Raw genomic sequence first — 23,434 nt, forward strand, 5'->3', positions numbered from 1 at the left:
ATTTAAATTTTATGATGCATTAATGCAAAAAAATTGCACATGGTAATTTGGTACCACGTGATAGTTTGATATGCATATTAACACAAAAATTACACATAGTAATTTGGTACCACATGATGGTTTGATGTGCCTGTCTACCATGTAATTAGATTAAAGCTATCTGTCTTCTGACACACATATCACCTTTCTGCTGCAGAAGTGTTCAGAGTCCCTTCTCCCAGCTTCTTGAGATAGGTGCACAGTTGCTAAGAGTCTTGTGAGAATATTTTAATTTTGATGATCTTGTTTTATATGCTGGTTAAAACCAGAGTCCAGCATGCCAACTATTGCATGATAGAACCATGTGGCAAAAGTTCTTTGCAGTGCTTCTCAGAGGCAATGTCAGTGTAGCTCATGGGAAGTCACAGTTGCCTAATTTCAGTCCATTTGAATGACTAAGCTGTTACTTCATGGAACTACTCATTAATTTCCTTCTGCCTAGCCGCTGCTGCCTATAACATTAAAATGGAAACAACATTATTCTGAAAATGTAATATTGCAGGAGACCTTCCTAATGCTTGTAGACCTACATTTAACACCTCTGTCCCCATGCTTACATTACCTAGACGTGCCAGATATGTCTATTGCATGTTCACTAATTCACTCTAGGTTCTCTTACATTGCTGCTCTATCATTCATATTTTATTATACTAAGGCTGTTCTCTCTTTAGGTACTCCCACACTCCCATTAAGAAACATTAACCAAATTAACCGACACACAGCTGTAGTCATGCTATACATTTAAATGAGAGCAATTTTATACCAATTCTTATTGTATTCAAGATTCCACCCAGTGAATTACATTTTATATTAGTATTAGAATACACAAATTTGAGAAACCCAAACTAGATTGTTCTTTTAATATCCATGAGGAAAAATTTAAAATATGGAAAAGGCAAAAATATAGCTTATTTGGTATTAACTTTCTCCTCGAATAGTTTTTTTTTTTTAAATAGAGAATTAAAAGAATTTCATTACTTAGCCTTGGACAAGATTGAAACATATTTACAATTTTATAAACTCATCACATTTGTGTTTATATATACTATTGCAACGGAGCAAAAGAAAAGAGTACTTGGTTGAAAGGAGTGGGAATTCAAAAGCAACTTGGCATTAAGAAATCACCCATCACCTTACATACATGCTTCACAGGTCTTCCTCAGAGTGTCATTCATTCATCTCGTAAGAAGCTGTTAGAGATTCTGGGCCTCCAGGCTCAGTAAATGTGTAAGACTCAGAGACAAAAGGCCGGGCATGCTGGAGGTAGCTCTGAGGAGGCAGACGCAGGTGGATCTCTCAGTTCAAGGTCAGTCTGGTCTACAGAGTGAGTTCCAGGACAGCCAGTGTTACACAGAGAAACCCTGTCTCTTGGGAAAAAAGACTCACATAAGAAGAAATCAAATAAAATAATAGAAATGTTAGCTACACTACAGTTCATTGAATAAGAGATGCTACAAGCATTCAAGCAGGCCACATTGCATTCCCAGCTGTATTTTTCACGGCCTAACTTGGTCACACCCACTCTCTGTGGGCAGCTGGTTTTTCCCATTTATATAGAAAGCATGGAGGATAGTTACACCCCATTTAGTCACGTGATTCCCTATGCTTTTAATTTCCATAGACCCATCTACCGTGTTACTAATTGTCTTTTGTGTCTCTTTACCTATGCATAAAGATAGTGGAAAGAGAAGCAAGGGATGCTAAAAGCCATGCTGTGAACAGGTCAGGGAACTAGGTGAGCACTTTGTTCTTTTTGAAGATTAAATGGCATTTAATCTCGGGCATCTATGAAGATCCTGGGCCACCATTACAACTGAAGAACTTTGACAAAGCACAGGAGAGGACACTTTGTCTAAATCTTGAGATACATTGATACAGAAATGTTTCCAAACCTACAAATTCATGTACTTTTAACTTAATTATCTTCTTCTTTTTCTTTTATGGTTTTGAATTTTCTTTGAAATTTTTTATTATTAATTTATTCTTGTTACATCTCAATGGTTATCCCATCCCTTGTGTCCTCCCATTTTTCCCTCCCTCCCATTTTCTCCTTATTCCCCTCCCCTATGACTGTTCCTGAGGGGGATTTCCTCCCCCTGTATATGCTCATAGGGTATCAAGTCTCTTCTCGGTAACCTGCTGTCCTTTCTCTGAGTGCCACCAGGTCTCCCCCTCCAGGGGACATGGTCAAATGTGAGGCACCAGAGTACGTGAGAAAGTCATATCCCACTCTCCACTCAACCGTGGAGAATGTTCTGACCATTGGCTAGATCTGGGTAGGTTTAAAGTTTACTGCCTGTATTGTCCTTGGCTGGTGCCTTAGTTTGAGCGGGACCCCTGGGCCCAAATCTGCCTATCATAATGTTCTACTTGTAGGTTTCTAGGACCCTCTGGATCCTTCTACTTTGCCATTCTCCCATGCTTCTCTCATCTAGAGTCCCAATAGGATGTCCTCCCCTCTGTCCCAGTTTCCTGGTAAGTGAAGGCTTTCGTGGGACATGCCCCTTGGGCTAGTATGCAGATATAAGTGAGTATATACCATTTGAGTCTTTCTGCTTCTGGGTTAACTCACTCATTATGATCATTTCTAGCTCAATCCATTTATCCACAAATTTCGGGAATTCCTTGTTTTTAATAGCTGAGTAGTATTCCATAGTGTATATGTACCACGGTTTCTTTATCTATTCTTCTACTGAGGGACACTTAGGCTGTTTCCATGATCTGGCTATTATGAATAAGGCTGCTATGAACATGGTTGAGCAAATTTTCTTATTGTGTGCTGGAGTATCTTCTGGGTATATTCCAAGGAGTGGAATAGCTGGGTCTTGAGGAAGCCCTATTCCCAGTTTTCTGAGATAGCACCAGATAGATTTCCAAAGTGGCTGTACTAGTTTGCATTCCCACCAGCAATGAAGGAGTATTCCTCTCTCCCCACATCCTCGCCAGCATGTGGTGTCATTTGAGTTTTTGATCTTAGCCATTCTGATGGGTGTAAGATGGAATCTCAGAGTTGTTTTGATTTGCATTTCCCTGATGACTAAGGAAGTTGAGCATTTCTTTAAGTGTTTCTCAGCCATTTGATACTCCTCTGTTGAGAATTCTCTGTTTAGTTCCAAGCCCCATTTCTCAATTGGGTTATTTGGTTTGTTGGTGTTTAGCTTCTTGAGTTCTTTATATATTTTGGATATTAGACCTTTGTCAGATGTAGGGTTGGTGAAGATCTTTCCCCAGTCTGTAGGCTGTTGCTTTGTTCTCTTGACAGTGTCTCCAGCCTTCCAGAAGCTTCTCAGCCTTATGAGGTCCCATTTCTTAATTATCTTTTTTAGAAAATCCTGTTGGATTTGAGTTGTTATTTAAAAATTTTTAACATCATTGCTAATTAATGCTTATTTTCCTCCAAGTAGCTTTTATGAATGTTTATAGTCTCATTATAAAATCGGATAAATTATCTCAATACTTTTGCTTAAGACATACAAAGTAAAAAGGAAAAAATACTTTATATCCCACTTATCAGAGTAACTAACATTCTGGTATATTTCCTTTTCTTCTGTTTTTCTCTGTGTATTTTTACATACATATGGAGACTTGGCATACATGCATTTTCATTGTAGTCACTTTTAAAGTGAACATGATTTTCATTACAGAAACATAACATATGCTATCAGCCTGTCAAGACCTGTAATGATTTTGGTAGCAGAACCCCTTGTCCTATTTTCTTACCCAGTGCTCAAACCAAAAGTGAGGGATAAGTGCAAAATTATTAAGTCCAGCATTCTGAAAAGCAAGGTATTTACATGCTAAACTAGAAGAAAAACACAGAAAGCTCAGCAGGACCAGCATGGCAGTTCCACTAATGGCTTTGTAAGAAGTGGGGGCAGCCACGTTATTATGTCTTTGAATACAGAATCTCTCACTAATTCTTTCTCGTTTCTATGTGATGAAAACATACAGCGTCTTTACTTTTACGTTTCTGGCTGCATTACGGGCAATGCTTCTTCTCTTCTTCAGTTGACGGGCACTTAGATTATACTGTTAATTGTGCCTGTCGCAGTGGCTGTTTCTCTGATGCACCCGTTCCTTTGCTTGGCTGTATACCCCCTGGAGTGGTGTTGGATGATCACAGGGTGCCTCTGTAGTTTTTGAGGAAGTACCCTGCTGTTTTGATCTGCATTCTGATCAGCTGTGTGAAAGGGTGCCTTCAGCTGCACATATTTGCCAGCTTTTGCTGTTTCCATCTTTTCTTTTCCAGTCTATTTCAGTTGCATTTCTTCAAAGCAACATACAACTTTTCATACAAAAAAAAATGCTTATCTTTATTTTTACTTGGGAAAATTCCACTTATATTTAACATAACAACTAATGTGCTTCTATTAATTCTTTTCATTTTTAGGTTTCATCTTTTAAGTTATTTATCGATCTTTTGTTTGTTTATTTTCTTACCCATTTGTTTTTCTGGCCTCATTAAATTGCTAATAATATTTCCCTTGTACTCATTGGGAATATTTTTTACTATATTCTATTATACTAAAATGGCTGTCTTCTTTCCAATATGTCCATTGTCAAGTATCTATTTATGTACTATTTAGATGGCAAATATTTACCCAGCTAACGAACTTGAGACCACTTTTCCTCCACATATTAGCTAGAATAGAAATTTGGTGATCCAACAGATGCTGGAGTTAATTTAAACACCTTTTTCTTCTTTCTTTTGAACGCATTGGCCCAAGAACTGTTTGTTTTTCACTAGGCAGATGGGTTGCAGTAAATAGAAAATGCAGCTAAGTCACCATCTTTCTAGAGAGCTTACTCACAGGTTTTGAGACAAAGATGCAATGCATTTCCAAGTGAAGGACTAAAATTAGCTCAATTAAAAAATTAATATGATGCTCCAACGCTATAGACAGTTTTGGGTGACTGTTCAGACAGTAAACAGTCCCTTGTTCTTTTTTTCATGTTGGAATCTGCTAACCTGCACTTCCAGTTCACTCAGGTTTATTCCTTCTCAACTCTGTGATAGGGTTGAAGACCAGATAGTTTAGTCTTACAATTAAGCTTAGTTGGTTAGGAGTTAAGATGTTTTTAGATCTAGATAGATGTTTTAAGTTAACAGAGATGAGATATGGTAGATGTGAATTTTCATTCAGAATTTTAGACTCAACACGATAGGAAAGATGCTTACTTTAAGTTTGCCAAGTATGAATAGCCAAATCACTGTGAATGTAACAGTTATATAATTCCTGATTGTTCCATGGTTCTTCCTGCTGTATGTAGTTTATCTTATTTACGTGTAATAATGTAAATGTATATGTTAAAAAATATATAATAATAAAAAAACCCAAAACACTAATATGTATTTGAAAGGGCTCTAGCAAGACTGACCAAAAGGAAAGAAAATACAAATACATAGTATGGTGTTAAATATATATAATTACAGTCTCAGAAGAGATTATAACAACAAAAATGAAAAATTAATTATTTTATTAAAATGGCTAGCACATAAGCATAATGTATAATTTTCTATAAAATAGCAATTGCCGTACAAAACTCAGTAGATATTAGCAGAGTTGGAAGCAAAACTGGCTGGCATTAATAATTTAGTCTTACCAAACCTTAATAAACAGATAAAACTGAGGCTAAAAACTTAGATTATTCCAAGAAGTAAACTGTGTAGTTGTATGTCTTGACAAACAAATGTAAGATTCCTAAACATGATTATTACCACATTGATTCAAGCAATTTATTAGAAAGTGCGTTAGGACCAAATTACGTCGGCCTTGCATTTCAGAGATATTTCAGCCATCAGAAAATCCTTCAAAATCATTTCAGTTTAAGCAAGTAAGAGGAGGGAGATTTTGTCTGCTTTTGCACACTTTCTTAATGCTTACAAACGGGTCTGGCTCTTCCATATAACGTAGGCCTGCTCCTGGAGACGATGGGCGCACTAGTCTCTGTCTGTTTCCAACTCTGAGTCCCTTTCAGCTATCTAGGTGTTAACTCTGTGAGTCTCCACTCCCTCTTGCCTGTGCAAAGGATAGATAAGCCTAAATGTATCAGCAACATCTAAATTGTGATATATATATATATATATATATATATATGTGTGTGTGTGTGTGTGTGTGTGTTTTATATATATATGTGTGTGTGTATATATGTATATATATATATATATATATTTCATAAATATTTTATTTGTATTTTGATCATACTCAACTACTGCTCCCTCACCTGCTCCTGGAACCACCCCTCACTACATACCCATCAAACTCTGTGTCTTTGGTTTTTGAAACTCACCATGTATACTTAGTGGTGCATATATACTCCTGGGATTGTAGCCATCCACTGGTCCTTGTTCCACATACCAGGGGCCACACCCTTAAATAAAGAAAGACAAATTCTGGCATCTCCCAATTACCAATAACTGACTCCTCAGCTGGGAGTGGGGTTCGTTGACCACAGTCATTCTCTATGCTTGGTTTTTGTCATTTTGTCGACTTGAGTTTGCAACTGTTAAGTTCATAGTGTCACAGTCGCTAGGAGGTGATGTATGCAACTGCCCTGTTGTGTCTAGGGAATACCATTTCACTTTAGTCACCCGTTGCCTCTGCTTCTGACAGTCTTTCCTTGACCTTGATGAGGCTGAGAGATGTTCTGATCTGTGAGTCCTCAGGAGTCAGTTTAATACTATGTCCCTTCAGCAGATCAGTACATAGGGCATACCCTAAGGCCTATGACCTGTCACAACACAGGTCCTTGGCCCTGGTAATGATGTCAGCTATGAGAATTCTATCTTGTGGAATGTACCTTAAATCCAATCAGAAAGTGGTTGTTATTCCCGTAACACTTGTGCCGCTGCCGCATCCGTAGGTATACCTTGCCGGGCCACTATATCTCTTGGCCTGTAGCTCATAGGGTCCATATTTAGGCAAGATTGAAGATTACTTTCCTCCTCTGTTATTGTGCATATTTAGCATGACAAATGCTTGACAGTAGGGAATGAGACTTCCAGGTTTTTATTACAGGTTGGTTTCTGCATGGTCCATGTCTCACATATGTGGTATCTTCAGCAGTAGGATCTTACCGTCAAGTTGTGTGAGGTAACCGAGTGCATTGGCAAAAGCCTGTAATAATTGGAGGCTGGACTTCACTGGCCGATAACCTCAGACTAGTTCTTGGCACTGGGTATTTTGTTAGGCTGTGGCGTCTAGTTAGGGATATATTGTTGTGGTGTTATAGTTTAACACCATTTAAACTCCTTTTATAATATGTTTTTATAGTTTAAAAAGCATCTACAATAATTACTTTCCATATGACTTCTTCAGGTCGTTGGTGTGGGTCATGCCCTTTGCCCGATGTCCCCTTCTCAACCTTGCATTTCCATTACCCATTCCATTTAACCCTTCCTGAGCCATTATTCCATTTTCTCTCTTTATATCTTTATTTTCTTCCTTCCTTCTCTTGAAAGAACACTTCTATACCCCCTTTATGGATTCACAGTCTTTATGGGTTTTCCAAATGAAGCAAAAACATACCTAAAGATTTGAAACCAGCATCTACAATTAAGAGAACCATGAAATGTTTGTCTTTCTGGGTTTGGGTTACCTCACTCAGAATGATAACGTATAATTCATCCATTTACCTGATTTTCTTTTCTTAAGAGCCGGATGATATCCCATTGTATAAATGCAACACTGTTTTACTAGTCATTTCTTAGTGGCAGATTATCTCCATTTCTTGGGTATTACAAAAAGAGAACAGTAAACATGGATGAACAAGCATCTCTGTAGGACATAGAGTCTTTGGTGTATATGGCCAAGAGTGATATAGGTGGATTGTCTGGTAGACTTTTTTCTAGCTTTTTAAGGAACGTTTGCACCGAATTCCATAGTGACTGCACCAATTTTCACTCCTGTTACCAGAAAATTAGTATTCTCTTTTCCAAACAACATCCATGACAGAATTTGACATCATTTGTGTTTTGGATCTTAGCCATTCAGCTGGAGTAAGATGAAATGCCAAAGTAGTTTTAATTTACACTTCCCTGATGTCTAAGGATGTTGAACATTTTTTCAATTTTTTTTATTAAATAGTTTTTACATATTCATTTATATTATTACACATGCATACAATAAACTACCTAAAGCAAGAAGAACCATGCAACAATCAGAAATTATATAAATGTTATATTCATAGTGTTTTGGATATTTGTATTTGACAGTCTTAAAGAAAACATCTTTTCTATCTTGGTGGGCTTAAAATTCTGAATGTAAATCAATATCTATCATATACCTCATCATTTTCAGTTTAAGACATCCATCTAGACGTAAAAACATATTAACCATTAAACAACTAAGCTTAATTGTAGAACTAAACTATTTGGTCTTCAACCCCATCAGAAACTTGAGAAGGAATAAAATTAATTCTCTGAGTATACAGGGGGTACAGGTTGTCAGTTTCCCAAATGAGAAGATGACAGAAACAGTTTGCTGATGAACAGTCACCCAAAACTCTCCAGAACATTGGAGCGTCTTCTTCAGCCTTCTGGCCCAATATATCTGACAGACATATTTGTGAGGCAGGAACTATTGAGGACTTGCTTACTCTGTCTTGGCAGAATTTGCCTATCAACTCTGCCTGCATCCAAGCTTGCTCATTTTTAGGCAGAATTCTCTCTGTGGAAGAAACAAGGACATTTTGTCCAGTGGCTGGCTTGCTACATTTGAAGTCACCTCCATAAGGAGGTTCTTTGATGCTCATAATCTTCTTTGAGGTAGGTTGGGTGTTGCGAGAAGTTAGCTTGTCTCATTGTAAAATGAGTCTTTAAAATAAAAAAAAGCTTTGAATGCCATATTCTGTATGTCTCTGAGGTTTTTGAAGACCTTATCTATTTTACCTTATCTGTCCATAGAATCCTATATATCTGTTACACTAGGATGTATATTCATTTAAAAAATATTTCTTAGCCATTATTATTTTATCTTCTGAGAACTCTGTTTAGTTCCATGTCCCTTTTAAATTTTCTCTTGGTATTTTGTGGTTTTAGTTCTTTGTATAGGTATTGACCCCTTGTCAGATCAATACCTGATAAAGATTATTTTCTCCACTTGGTAGGCTGCCTTGTCACTGGAATAATGATGTCGTTTGTGTACAGATGCCAACTATTTGCTGCTTTTGACCTTAAAATGGTAGAAAATCCATTTTCAGTATCTGTGCAAATAGCTCCTCTTATTTGCATGTCTTTAGACTCTTGAAAGAGAGGCAGGGGAATAGTTTGTGATAGGATAGGAGTCAGATTTTAAGTGTTCTCGAAGCACTATTTCATATAAGTAGCTTATGTATGAAGCCAAAATGAATAGATCAAATTAATGTATGCTGGTTGAAGACTATTTGAGAAGAAGTAAAATATTAAAATAAGGATAATTCATACTCTCATGAGCCACATATACATACTGGCTTTCAGAACCCTTTATTCCATATACAATTTAGATGGTTAGAACCAAGAATATGCTACATTTTTGTTCATAGCTTTTTAATTGAAAGTCATATTCTGCGTGTATATATGTCTTTGTATCCGGTGTTTAAGCAATACTTTATAAATAACAAAAACTCCCTCAAGTTTTTTTTTTTAACAAAAGCACTGATTTAATGGAAAGTATATTAATGATTTTTCTAGATATAAATGGGGAATGACTTTTAAAAGACCTTGTTGGGATTGAGATTAATGGTTTTTGAAAGCATCTGTAAGAAAAGGGACTGAAGAAAAAAATTTCCTGTGTGAACATAGTATGACTGTCTAGCATAGGAAAAGATGGAAGTCATTGTTGCAAGTCCCTTTACTTCTGTTGTAAGTATATAAAGGAAAGCTGATTGAGAATTAAGTCACACATGTGCCTGGCCTCTCAGTTTGCCTTACGGGAATCCTGGGACCATTCCATCTTACTTATGAAAGTGTAAGAAATGCATGGAACATTCCCTAAAGTACAAGTCAATGCGCTGTAATTCCACAGGCACTCACTCTTCTGACTGTCATGACTACCTTGCTCTCATGACTATCTGCATAACTTACAGAATGTAGCAGTATTTCAGGAAAAATATGTGTCCATGTGATCTAATAGAAGGAACCAGTTCAAGGGAATTTAATACCAAAATACAAGACTAAAGAAATATAGGGACCTAGCAATAGTGACTCTGATTTCCACGAAATTTCTTAAAATTTTAGAAACAAAAACATTAGCTTTATAAAATACTCAGCATAGCAAACACCTTAGAACAATATTGTATGTGTGCCTGTATCTAAACATGTAGTAATATGTCAGTCATATATAGCAATATTTATATAAAATATATACTTTATTGTGCCTGTTTGGGGAGGTTGTTGTTGTACTGGGTATTTGTTTGTTTTCTGAAAAATAATTTAAAGTTGGGTGGGTAGGGAGGGTGAGAGAGGGGAAGGAGTTGGGGAAGGGGAAGAATATGATATATATATATATTATTTGTTTTAAATAATGAAAATATAATAAAAGATAATAAAATAAATAAATACATTAGTGCTTATTAGACCTCATTAAATTTTCTATCACTTCAATAAAGAAAGAATATGAATGTAGAAGTATACATTTAAATTTATTCCTCATTACTCTCTTTCCTTCTAGCCCCTTCATCTTTCTCACTTTCCTACCTTTGTTTTCAGTTTTTATTATAAAAGATTTGGCAGAATATAAAATAAAACAGACATTAAAAGATCACTTAAATATAAATGTTTTACTTGAACATTTAGCTTGTTAATTTTTCAATATTTGAAATTTTGCTTTACTTACCACAGTGTAAATATACATATTAATTGAGCACATGCACTGTATTGCTTAAAATACATGAAACTTTATGTTTATGAAACTTTCACTATTTAGTAACTGAGACTGATTCCTACTGAATTGTCCTCTACTGTAGGTCTTGGTGGTAACTTTTAAACAAAGCAGCCACAGCATATACGGACTTCACCATAGTCATGACCTAGCAAACCTGGATCACTGAACAGATTGTAGCCTGTAACAGGTGTTGCATAAGCCAGAACAGACAGCACCTGATTGATACCTAATTTCATCCTTGTTACTCATCATCCTCTTCTCTCCTTTCAGTCTCTCACTATCTGGGTTAGGGGTGGCCTCCTTAGCTACACAATTCTTGATGCTGGTAGAGGTCAGCCAAAAACTGCCTGCACCCTCCCATCATCCAGGGGGAAAAGTATGTGGGGGAGAGGATGGAGAGGTAAAAGCTACAGCCATGAGGAGTCTTATGGGAATGAAGGCAGAGACAAAGAGCCAGGAAGAAAAATGGGCAGTGAGGAATGCATTGAAATGTATACCTCTGCATCCATACTCTTTCTTTATTGAAGTAATAGAAAATTTAGGAGGTCCAGTGAACACTCATGGTTACCCGGCCAGCATTTATCCTTTGCCTTCCCCCACATTTCTAGCCCCTTTTTATTCCTTGGCAAAACCACGCTATTGTACAGTACATGCCACAGTCTATGTGATCATATATTTCAAGAGAAGTTTCTCCTATCAATTCTTACTTTACTCAGCCCTATAACAAACCAAGTATCGTACCCTAAACGGACTGTCTTAGAAACAACAAAAATTCATTTCTTGTGTTTAGAGGCCGGGAATGCCAACATCATCAAGGCACTGGCGGTTTAGATTTGGTTAGAGTTTCACGTCCTTGTGGATGCTTATTTTCACACTGGAATTTTACCTGATGGAAGGGACTAGGGATGTTTCTGTGCTCACTCTTCGGTGGACGCTGACACCATTCATAGGAGCTCCAATCTCATGTTTTAATCACCTAAAACATAGTCCACTACTCTTTTAGGAACTAGAATTTTAACAGAACTTTGAGAGAACACGAACATTCAGACCACAGTATCCCACTTGCCAGGGAGTAGGCTCTTACTTGTCTGAGCTAACTCATGTCAGTGTTTGAGTCGCACGATGACATTTTATACAGATTGGACTCTTGAAACTCTTAAACTATGCCAAGAAGAGATGTCACTCTACTATACTTTCATATAATCATATCAGACATGCAGCCATCTTTGTTCAGACTAGTGATGAAGCATTATGCAGAGGAAGACCACACAGAAAAGGAGGCAACGCCCTAAGATTTGGTACCACGAGGCACTCTGAGTTTAAGGATCATGTATTGTGTTTATTGTTTAGTTACTTAAAAGAACATCTTCTGTTAATTGTAGATCAGTCAATGAAGAAACATAAAACCTAACTTCCTTTAAAAATGGAGGGCAAGATAGAGGAGAGAATGAGGAAGAGGCATAAATGTGAACATTGACTATGACTAATGAAGAATGACATCATAGACACAGTGCACTTCCATTTTTATAAGGAAATAATGTGGATATGATATACACAGAGAATACAGATGGTTTTCCTGTGCTTGCATGAGAATTTCTGCAAAAACATACAATAAAAATGGGAGCAGGGTGTGGGATCATAGAAGGAATCAGGCAGCGTACATATTACTATATTATGTTATATTTTTATATCATATTTTTAATATTGTGTTTCACATTAATCACATCTATACTAAGCAATATAACCCTACAGAAAGATAGAAAAGATATTGAATTAAGAGGTTTATATGTTTATTGATGTATTCTTTTGGTGAGGTACCAGTTGGTAGTTTGGGGTCCAGTTATTTTTCAACATGTGAACAATTTGTGAGAGCATATTACTTTGTTAACCTATTTTTAGCAACAGTGTGGTATTCTCCGTCTGTAATAAGGGCGTGTTGTTTAAAACAATGCAAACCAGATCATTGAGGGCGATTGTATTAGGTCAAATCCAGGATAGGTTCACCAAGGAGCTGAATTTGAGATAGATGTTAGCGTAAAGATTTAGTGAGGATTCTTGGGAAAAAATATTTATTGAAGGGAAGAAGGAAAGGGTAAAAGGAGATCTTAGGGAGTGACACAATCTCAACACATCTCCCAAAGCATCTCCAGGGAACTCAAACTTCTGTAACCCTTGAAAGTCATTCCAAGGTCAGGACCTTTATCTGCTTGCGATGAACAGACACTGAAAGCAGGCAGTTCATGGGAAGAAGGAGAAAGTCAGGTCTCATCTGAAACAATCTGGAAGTAAAGTAGACAGCTGCAAACTGTCTGCCAAGAACACCACAGACAGGTAGGGGAGAATCCTTTCTGACCTGGAGTTGAATCTGGATTAGGAGCTAAAGCATCATGTGCACATAGTAGTGTTTTTATTTTTGGGTGTGTTTATTTTGTAAAATAACAAGAGTGACTATAATTATTGACTAGAGAGTTACAAAATGATGGGTCATAGTGTCTAAAAATGAAAAAACAAACACATGAGACTCCGAGGGAGCTGATGGAACAGATGACATTAGCTGGTTAGCAGTACTAAAAGTTGTAGATTTGAACAGTAGCGATCCTGTGATGGAAGGTCATGAAGGGGTGGAAACAATTGACTATTTTGTATATCCAATGATTTTTTTTCATAAGAAATGCCTATTTGAAGTAATTGTTTATGTAGATGCACATGGGTTGGCTCTGGTCATGGCAGCCTGAGTAGAAATAAGATCACATGAAGAACAGTCAGAACTTTTGTGGGCCAAAAATGATGTGTCATCTTTGAAGACTCTGAAGTGTCCCAGAATTATGGCATGCATGAGGTGGAAAGCAAGACTGGTTGATGAATAATAAAGATAAGTAAAATTTATAAATGCCATGTGTGTCAGTATAAACTATAATAGAATCAGATGGCATTAGATTCATTTTTTCACATGAGTATGAAATACTGAAACTTACTTTTAGAAAGACTACTTTCTCTGCAACATCTGTGATAGTTTTACATGAAGTTTTAGCAAATGTAATTTCCACTCCTTTACTGGCAAATTGGTGGCTACTTGGTTGGTGTCTGGGCCTGGAATGATTATGCTGGGGTGTTGCCTGGTCAGGCTGGGTACTTATACCATTGTTGGAAAGAGATGAAAGATGTAGACAGTAAATACAAGAGAACATTGAGGGGAGCTAGGGAAAAGAATTTGTTGACAATAACAAATGAAAAGCCCATGAACTTACATAGGACTCAAAGTCAACAGAGCATAGAAAACAAAAATATTTCCACCAAGAATTGGAGTGTAAATGCTTACCAACAGAATCCAAGAATTGCCACTGCAGTGACAAATGTTTATTTTGGGAAGGGACTCTTCTCTTCTCTCCTCTCCTCTCCTCTCCTTTTCTCTTCTCTTCTCTTATCTCCTCTTCTCTTCTCTTCTCTTCCTCTCTTCTTTTCTCTTTTTTTCTCCTCCTCTTCTTCCTCCTCCTCCTCCTCCTCCTCCTTCTTCTTCTTCTTCTTCTCTTCTTCTTCTTCTTCTTCTTCTTCTTCTTTTCTCTCTCTCTCTCTCTCTCTCTCTCTCTCTCTCTCTCTCTCTCTCTTTCTCTCTCTCTCTCTCCTGTGTATTTCTTAATTTTTCTGGTCCAGGTGCAGTATTTGCCATTCTAGCAATTAGTTCAGGAGGAAGGTGGAAAATCCTATTAGTGCTAGCTGAATTCCTCCCACGTTCTTGATATCCTTCTGAATAGTCAATCCACAAGACGCATCAACTTTTCTCTTACTGCATTTGCTTACCAATGAGAGTATACCTCTGAGAGTTTGTTAAGCTGTGTGGCCCTTTTCGTGCTACAGGTGGGGGAAAGAAGGAAACAGGGTGGGTGAGGGGAACGAGTGTATACTGCCACTCTTCTGTGCTTCAGGGCACTTCCTATTGAGCGCTAGGACTCCTTCATGTCTTCTCAGCACTGAGCTTGCTGGCTTAATAGAACTTCCTCATATAGCTAGAGTCAAAGGTATTCACAGATAGATTGAATTTTATTAAACATTAAATATTAACTCAAAGTTGCTTTTCAATTATACTATCCTATAGTACATAGGTAGGACTCTTTCCAAGTAGAAATTTTTAAAGTGTGTGTGGCTTTTTATTCTGCTCTTTGTATAGATAAAAATATCCCTTGATCACAGACTTGGGGAAAAAAACAATGTTTAGACATGCAATGTGGCTGACCTTCATTTTTTAACAGCTAATTTTGTTTTCAGACACATTTCCCCCTTCATCTTAATGCTTATCTTGCTGGCATCATTTCCATTTGCTTTTGCACACACAGCTCTGAGCTCCAAGAAGACTAAGAAAGTTGTGGTTTCCCAAACTATAGTGTGCGTTCATGCTTCTAATCAAGTGAATATTCTGTTTTCCTTTGTTTGGATGCTTTCTCTACTAATTCTTCACTCTAGCCCCCATACTCACTCACCTGAACTCCAGTATGAAGCGTGGTGTGTTTGTTTGTTTGTATATAATTTATTATTTGTTTCTCTGTAGTTTCCATAACATAGTGACCTATTTCTTAAAAAAGGATTTAAAGAATCTATTTGGCGCTGCAGCCTGGGTAGCATCTTGACCATGTTATAAATGTTAGCAAAATAGCTAACATTCTAGTCATCTGTTGTTAAATAGCAAATTAATCTGAAAATCTTGTCTGAAACTAGCAAAAACCTACTATCTCCCAGGATCAGGAGCCTAGGAAGAGTTTAATTTGTATCACTCTGGCTGAGAGTCTCTCGTGAGGGTACTATCAACCTGTGGGGTAGAGCTATGGTCATTTAAAGGCTCGGGAGAGGGCTAGGGGATTTGCTTCCAAGCTGATTTGTGTGGTGCTGCACACAGTTCAACTCTTGGTGGGTTATTGAACTGATGGGTTCAGAGCCTTGCCATGCTACATTGGTGTTTGATAAGGCTCGTTGTGTATGGCTGACTACCTACTTCCTCAGTGCTGCAAGAGATCTCAGAGATGGAGAACCCAACAGGACACATCCCAGAGAGAATCCAGTGATTTTTAGAACCTATTTCCAGAAGTGACATCTCATTGGTTTTATATATATATATATATATATTGTCTGAAGAACACTAGGCTTAGTTTTTAGTTATGTGGGAAGAATAGTCATATGTATTATGAATATAGGCACTGTACCATATAACACTCTCCCAGGTTTCTACATAAGATGGCAAATATTTCCATGTCAAGTACCTACGTCAAGGGTACACAGCCTGGGACCAATAACTAAATGTAGTCCGCCTGTTGCTTTCATCTATAAGTGTTACTGAGGACCTACTAGGAAGCATGTAATGAATTATTCTCATACATGTCCCATTTATCCTTATAACACTACAATAAAACATCATTTCATATAAGAAGAAACAGATTAAATATACCAATACATCAGCATAGATCTGCCGAGTCTCAAATTCTTTATATAGTCCCTCCTTTTCTTAATATTTCCTCTAAGAATATTATATTTTATACAAGTTTAAGTTTCCCGAATCCTGAAAATATTAATCTTTCCCATCTATTTTTTTGGTTCTTCCTACTGCCATCTCTTACAATGCCATTTCCTGTCATCTGTTTATGTTTAAAGTTTATGAAAACATCAGAGAATGTTTAAAACGTTATTAATATAATAATGCACATATCTATGGGGTATAGCATAATAATTCAGTAGAGATCAAATGAGGGCGATTGACTACCCTTTCAAGCATCTGTTGTTTCCTTCTGTTGACAAGGTTCAGATTTCTCTCTACTGGCTTTGTGAAGTTTACAATAAAGTACTGTCAGTTCCGGTGATATCCAGCTACACTTTTAATCATTAATCACCCCCTCTCTACCACCTTTCCATCTAGCAAAACCTCTGATAAGCACTAAGCTGCCCCTGCTCCTATAAGATTAATATTTCTATCCTCCACAGAGAAGTTACGATTCATAGCATTTGTCTTTCAGATAAAGTCCCTACCATTTGGTGTCTTCTACATCCCCAGTTGGAAGAAACCCCAATTTCATTTGTTGGGTGTATAGCATCTAGCATTGTCCTTTGTATCCTTGACCTAGTCAGTGCACGCCAGAGAATGACATAACAGACACAAGGCTATAACACTGCACGTGGATTATTTTCTACTGATAGGATACTTTCCTTGTTAAAAAAAAAAAAAAGCAAATAAGGTTCCACTATTTCTAAGGTTGTCATTGTGGAGGGAATTGACAGTCATAACAGACAACACAGTGTGTAGTAGCACAATCTGAACAGAGTTCCATTTCTATCTGAAACTCCAGGCATACTTAGAAATTTCCTCAGGCAGTTTTTCCCCACCTTATTTTATTTTTGCCACCAACTTCCAATAGAACACGGAAAACTGTCTTGAACATAGGCTCCACATTGCAAAGTCCGCCAGGTGGCTGGCTAAATGACATGTCAAGGATATAAAAATAATTTGCCAAGATTGTACGTAGATTCTAGAACAATGGTTCTTAACCTGTGGATCGCTACCCTGCATCTCAGGTGTTTACATTTCATTCATAACAGTAGCAAAGTTACAGTTATGAAGTAGCAACAAAAATAATTTTATGGCTGGAGGGTGGGGAGTTACCACAACATGAGGAACTGCATTAAAGGACAACAGCATTAGGAAGGCTGAGAGCCAGTGCTCTAAAGTATCCTGTGCTTAAAATGTTTCTTTCAGAAAGAATGAACATGGAGTTAGAAAAGCCAGATCACCTTTTTCGGCATTGCTGAGAACATTTGCAATGGTTACATTTGCTGCAGGTTTTACTTTGTCCACCTTATTTCATGCAGTATTTCATAAAGACTGCATAGAAATAAGTCACACAGAGGATAAGAGGTGTGAGTCTATACGCAATGCAAAAATCAGTGACTTACAAAGTCAAATGGCTGAGGTAAGGGGACAGATCACAGAGTCAGAAAATAAAGATATGTGCATTTGTGTTTTATAGTTTGTATTGAACTACTTTAAGAAGCACTGAAGAATCTTTGGGTTTATGTTTTGGATAGGGTTTTCAACATTTTTTTTCAGACTTTAATGCTCAAAAGAGAAAAGAAAAATAGGAAAAAAATCAAAACAACGAATAAGGTTGTCCTGTCTATGTGGTTCATTTTATGCCAACTTAGCTGCCCGTAGAGTGCCCAAACTTGGCAAAACATTTTTTTCTGGGTTTATCTGTGAGGTTGTTTGGATAAACTTAGCATCTAAATAGGAGACTGAGCAAACAGATTTGTCTTCACTCATGGTTGGGCCTTACCCAGTCAACCAAAGAGCTGAACAGAGCAAAGAGGCTGAGCTATGGGGAGCATTTATGTTTTCAGGACTTCAGAGTTGGGCGGGCATTTTGGCCCTATGACGTTTTGGGTCATGTCGGCCATTGTAATGGAACATAGCCTCCAGCTTTCTTGGTTCTCTGTCCTTGGGGCTCAAAGTAGAATTGCACATTGACTCATCTTAGTTTCTAGCTGACAACCACGGACCATGAGACCCCTGTGCAGCTACGACCTGACTCAGTTCCTGACAGTAAATCTCTTTGCACACTTACACATTTCTGGTTCATTTTCTCTGGAAACGCCTGACAAACTAAGGCCTCAAGGGACCAGCTCTTATTTCTAGAATTAAATTTCGTCTCTACTAATCTGTGTCAATAAATAAAAGAAGTGGTCTTAAATCTACCCGAGCTACTCCAGACCATTTCTGTACATAAGCTGTATATAAACATTTCTGATTATTTTACTTCTCTTTGGGGTTGATTTTAATCTTCCACATTTTATTTAACTATGATATTTAGTTGGATATCAGAAAAAGAAACATATTTATTAAATTTATATAGGCTTAACTACATGTAGGCTAGTCTTTCATTTTACCTGCACACACAGAATGCCGAAGATAATTACTAACAATTCTCTCTCTTTAATGGTAAAGAAAACTGAAAACAGAAAGGTTAAAAAAGACTGTCGGGTTTGCATGTCTGCTTGTCACAGAACCGATGCTGACATCAGTCATTGAATGCAAATTTGGATGCTGTTTTGAATTAATAGGTGATGGAAGAAAAAAATAAGACTTATTCAGTGTTATAGATACTGGCTTCAATGACCCAAGTGCAAACATATAAAATGGCCACAGAAATGAACAGGAAAGTAAGTAGTGTTGAGAACGAAATCCAAGGAAGCAGGTCATGGAGGATATGCCAGTATTGTAAGTGTCGGACTCAGGCTTTTCCCGAAGTCCTTAGTCCTAGCCCATTCGTCCCCACAGCATCTATTAATTTTCCTCTCTTCATCTTCTCTTTGCTACCCACCTCCAGTTATATCCACAACACAAAGAAGTGGTAAATGCTTGAAATGAGTCATCAGCTAATTACCCCAACCCAGTCACAGTGTGTTTTCCAGAGACACTGAAACACCGCTGTGCGCCTTACACATGTGCACAGTCACTACATGGCCAGATTAAAAATCATTTCAGAATTCTATCTAGACACATACACTAAAACAGTCAGTGCTTAAAAGACGTGGGGAGCCAAACGGTATCAGGCAGGGGTGTGTGATGTCTAGTAATGAATAAATAAATAGACATAGGAATTTTAGAACTTTAAAAGTATAGTTTGTCAGCAGACTAGATGCAGCTGGAGAAAGAAAAAATAAACTGGAAAATAAGCATGAGATCCTATTCTGAGTACAATACAGAGACATTAGGAGCAATAAAACACAGAAAATAAATTAATAATAATAATGATAAATTCTATCTAGTATTATTTCATTGGCATCTACAAGGCACAATGAGAAAGGGCAGAGGCAGCACTGGAGGCAGTAAGGAAGAGGAGGTATGTTTGCATAGCTTTACTCATTTCTACTGATATCAGTCAGCTGCATCCTTTCTGTTCGTTGAGTCAGGATCTTTGTCTTTCTTTCTCTATATATACTGAATACATCACAGATTTGTGTTTGTAAAGAAAAGTATTTGTGACTTGGCAAAACCAGTGGACCACCACATTAGATCCACAGGAAACCTGAGCCGAAGGATGGAGTTCCCTCCCGTGCACCCTCCGTGTCTCCCACCCACTCTCAGCATCCCTCGCTGGGACGGTGCATTTGCAATAAGCGATGAGCTTGCATTGATACCTCATGACCGTGCAGAGTCCGTAGTTTAAGATTCACCTTTGGGGCTGTATATCTGTGATTTGGACAGATGCATAGTGACATATACCCACCCAACTATACCTATAGGGTAGTTTCTCTGCTCTATAAGTCCTCTGTGCTTTGCCTACATGTCCTTTCTTTCCACAGCCTCTGACGAGATTCTTTTATATTTATCTTCATGATATAACGTGTTTGCTAGGCAGTGGTTGGCACACGCCTTTAATCCCAGCACTCGGGAGGCAGAGGCAGGTGGATCTCTGTGTGTTCGAGACCAGCCTGGTCTACAGAGTGAGTTCCAGGACAGCCGGAGCTGGTACACAGAGAAACCCTGTCTCGAGAAAACAACAACAACAAAAACAACAAACAAAAAGACATAATGCTTGACACACAGCCATCCCAAACCTGGTTTCTTTAATGTAAAATGAGAAGAAATGAAGGGTGAAAGGGGAGAATGAGAGCAACTTGCTCTTATCCTGCTAACTAATGGTTCTGTTTCCCAGTATTTACCCACTCAGAAGATTACCCTACTTATTCTGGGATGCCAAAAAGCCCACATTATCTATTAAATCTAAGAAGTATGCTCTGGACAGGTCAAGATTTTTTTAAATGAATGACCCATTTTATCTAAATATGCCAAATTTGAATTTTTGTTTAATTTTTCCCAGTGAGACTTACGTGTGTGTGTGCATGCGCACGCGAATGTATGCATGTGCATATGCTTATGTGGATGTGTGCAGGGTGATATGTGTGTGTACATGCATGTGAAGGCCAGGGGCTGACCTCAAGTGTCCTCCCAATCACTTCCCTCTTTATTTTCTGGAACATGGTCTCTTCCAACTGAACCTGAATCTCTTATTTGGCTATGCTGACTGCCAATGATATGCCAATGTTTCTCCCCTCCCCATCCCAGTGCAGGGATTACATATGCATATGCCATTACCCCAACTTTTACGTAGATGTTGGAAATCTGAGGTCAAATCTCATGCCCTGTGCAGCAAGCACGTTACTGACTATAGCATCTCCCAAGGCTCTGAAACGCATTTTTATCTGATGGACACAGTCTTCGGGGAATTAGTCTCCTTTTCTTCTATGAACAAAAGTGCCTCCATGTATTATTCCTGCTCCCCTGGGATTGTAATCCATGACCACAGAGCAGAGAGACATGGTCATCTATGGTAAATACACCCTTAGTCTAATTGGCATCAGTTCATCTACCTGGGACATAAAATTATTAGGACACAAGTGTAACAGAAGTGAACTTCTTGCACATTCACACTTTCAGTAGTTTTCACAAATAGCTATGGAAGATTGCTGGTTTATTGTTAAGCAGATACACTTTTCGTGTGCTAACCAAAGTTAGGCAGTGTTCCATCCATTTTAAAGTGATTCCGACATTTCCAGTTGTTCTCCAGATGCTATTATGTTAGTGTTGCTTGAATACAGAGCTTTTAAGTGCTGACCCTTTGGTATTGGATAAAAAAAATTACGGAATCTTTGTAAGGAGTTTTGTCAGGATATAATTTATATATCATAATTTTACTATTTTAAGTGCATAATTCAATGTTCTTAATTTATTTAAATAATTATGTGGTTGTCACAACTCAAGTTTAGAATAGTCTCATTTTGACCCAAATAAGTCCCTTACTAATTAGTTTCTCATATTTTCTTCCTTGCCCTTGGCAACCATTAATCTATGTTTCGTTCCTACATATCTGGATATTTCATATAGATGGCATTGTATAGAATATGGTCTTTTCTGTCTGACATCTTTTACTTAATATAAAGTTTTTGAGATTCAGTTGTGTCATAAAAATAAATTGAAAGGGAGAGTATTGTTGAGTAAGATGCTGAACTCTGAGTTATTTATTTTATTTTATTTTACTTTTCTTCCTTCCTTCCTTTATTTATTTATTTATTTATTTAGTTAGTTAGTTAGTTTTTTGAGACATGGTTTCTCTGTGTAGCCTTGGCTGTTCTGGACTGGCTTGGTAGGCCAGGCTGAACTTGAACTCACAGAGATCTCCCTGCCTCTGCCTCCCAAGTGCTGGGATTTGCAGGTGGTGCACCACCACCACTGGCTTCCAAGTTATTTATTTTAAAACTTTCTCTTCTTCCCATGGCCAAATGCTAAACATCAGGGAAGTCTTATGTAGATTTTGAAATTTCACTCATTTTAATTTGAATATATAGTCCTATATGATCCCCTAGTAGTATAGATTTGTTGGTTTATGTCTTATACAAATGTCAGGGTTATTTTTTTATTAAAGTTCTATACTTTAGGGATGTCTGGACAAAGTTATTTTAGATGTTTGAGTTTACGTTCTTGGAATCAAGTAAATACAAAATTCCTACATTAAAAAGCAAGCTTTCATTAGAAAGATTACAGGAGATTGTTGGCTACTCCCATCATATTTCAAAACTATATTCATCTCCAAAGCAAGGTTGTAGCTTTTCATGTAGTGATGGTAGTCTTAAGAACTGTGAAGGATCTCCCTTGATCTGCCATTATAAAGTGAATATTGCACCAGGCATGGCAGCTCACGCTTTAATCTCAGCACTCACAAAACAGAGGCAGGTAAATCTCCGTGAGTTCAAGGCCAGCCTGGTCTACAAAGCAAGTTCCAGGACAGCCTGGAACCCTGTCTCAAAAGACATGATAAATTAAATATTGCTCACTCAGGTTGGAACAATACTGCAATAATTAGTATTCACCATCTTAAAAGAAAACAGAACATTCAGTATGTGTTTTCTTTAAAATGTACCACTGAGCATAGTCTTCTTTTAAATTGAAATCTCAACTCACGTTCACAAAAAATAATTTCAAGTTTTGATAAGTAAACTGACTAAGTTCATTGTGGTTGTATTTTTATTCGCAGATAATACCTCTGAGGTAGCAACAACTGCCCCAGGAAGTAGTCACCACAGAAACAGCTCTACAGGCCCAACACCTGACTGCTCACCTCCATCCCCTGACACTGCCCTGAAAAATATCGTAAAAGTCATCCGACCACAGGTAAGTAAGTACCTGGAATGACATCGCCTGCGCTGTGATGTTTGGCTCTGAACTACTATGCGTAAGCCACTAGACTTCAATGCTGCAACTATTGTGTAAGGCATAATAGGTTTTTACATTAAAGGAAGATTCTAAATAGGCTGTGTGCTTCCCATGAAGTTCATAATAGACACTGCGATCTCCATTAGCTCCTGGAAAATGAACTTTTATGTTATGAGAAGGATTTAATGACGCTCAGGGAAATGGATGTTGCATTTTTTTCTCTCTTGGCACTTCAGTGATGCCGCTTTGTTTGTTGGGCTGCTACTGTGTTCTGCAGATTTTTTTT

General features: G+C 37.6%; 1 protein-coding gene across 5 annotated transcripts in view; it reads left to right on the plus strand.

Moving 5' to 3' along the window:
- Anks1b (ankyrin repeat and sterile alpha motif domain containing 1B) overlaps positions 1 to 23,434 on the plus strand; it is a 1,021,560-nt gene that overhangs the window by 342,312 nt on the left and 655,814 nt on the right. For all 5 annotated transcript variants that reach the window (XM_051139823.1, XM_051139820.1, XM_051139819.1 and 2 more), the window contains exon 11: positions 22,970 to 23,106. In XM_051139823.1, coding sequence (XP_050995780.1) covers positions 22,970 to 23,106 — 137 coding nt within the window. The remainder of the gene's footprint in view (positions 1 to 22,969; positions 23,107 to 23,434) is intronic.

This window comes from Acomys russatus, chromosome 31, assembly GCF_903995435.1.
Source record: "Acomys russatus chromosome 31, mAcoRus1.1, whole genome shotgun sequence".
Classification (NCBI taxonomy): domain Eukaryota; kingdom Metazoa; phylum Chordata; class Mammalia; order Rodentia; family Muridae; genus Acomys; species Acomys russatus.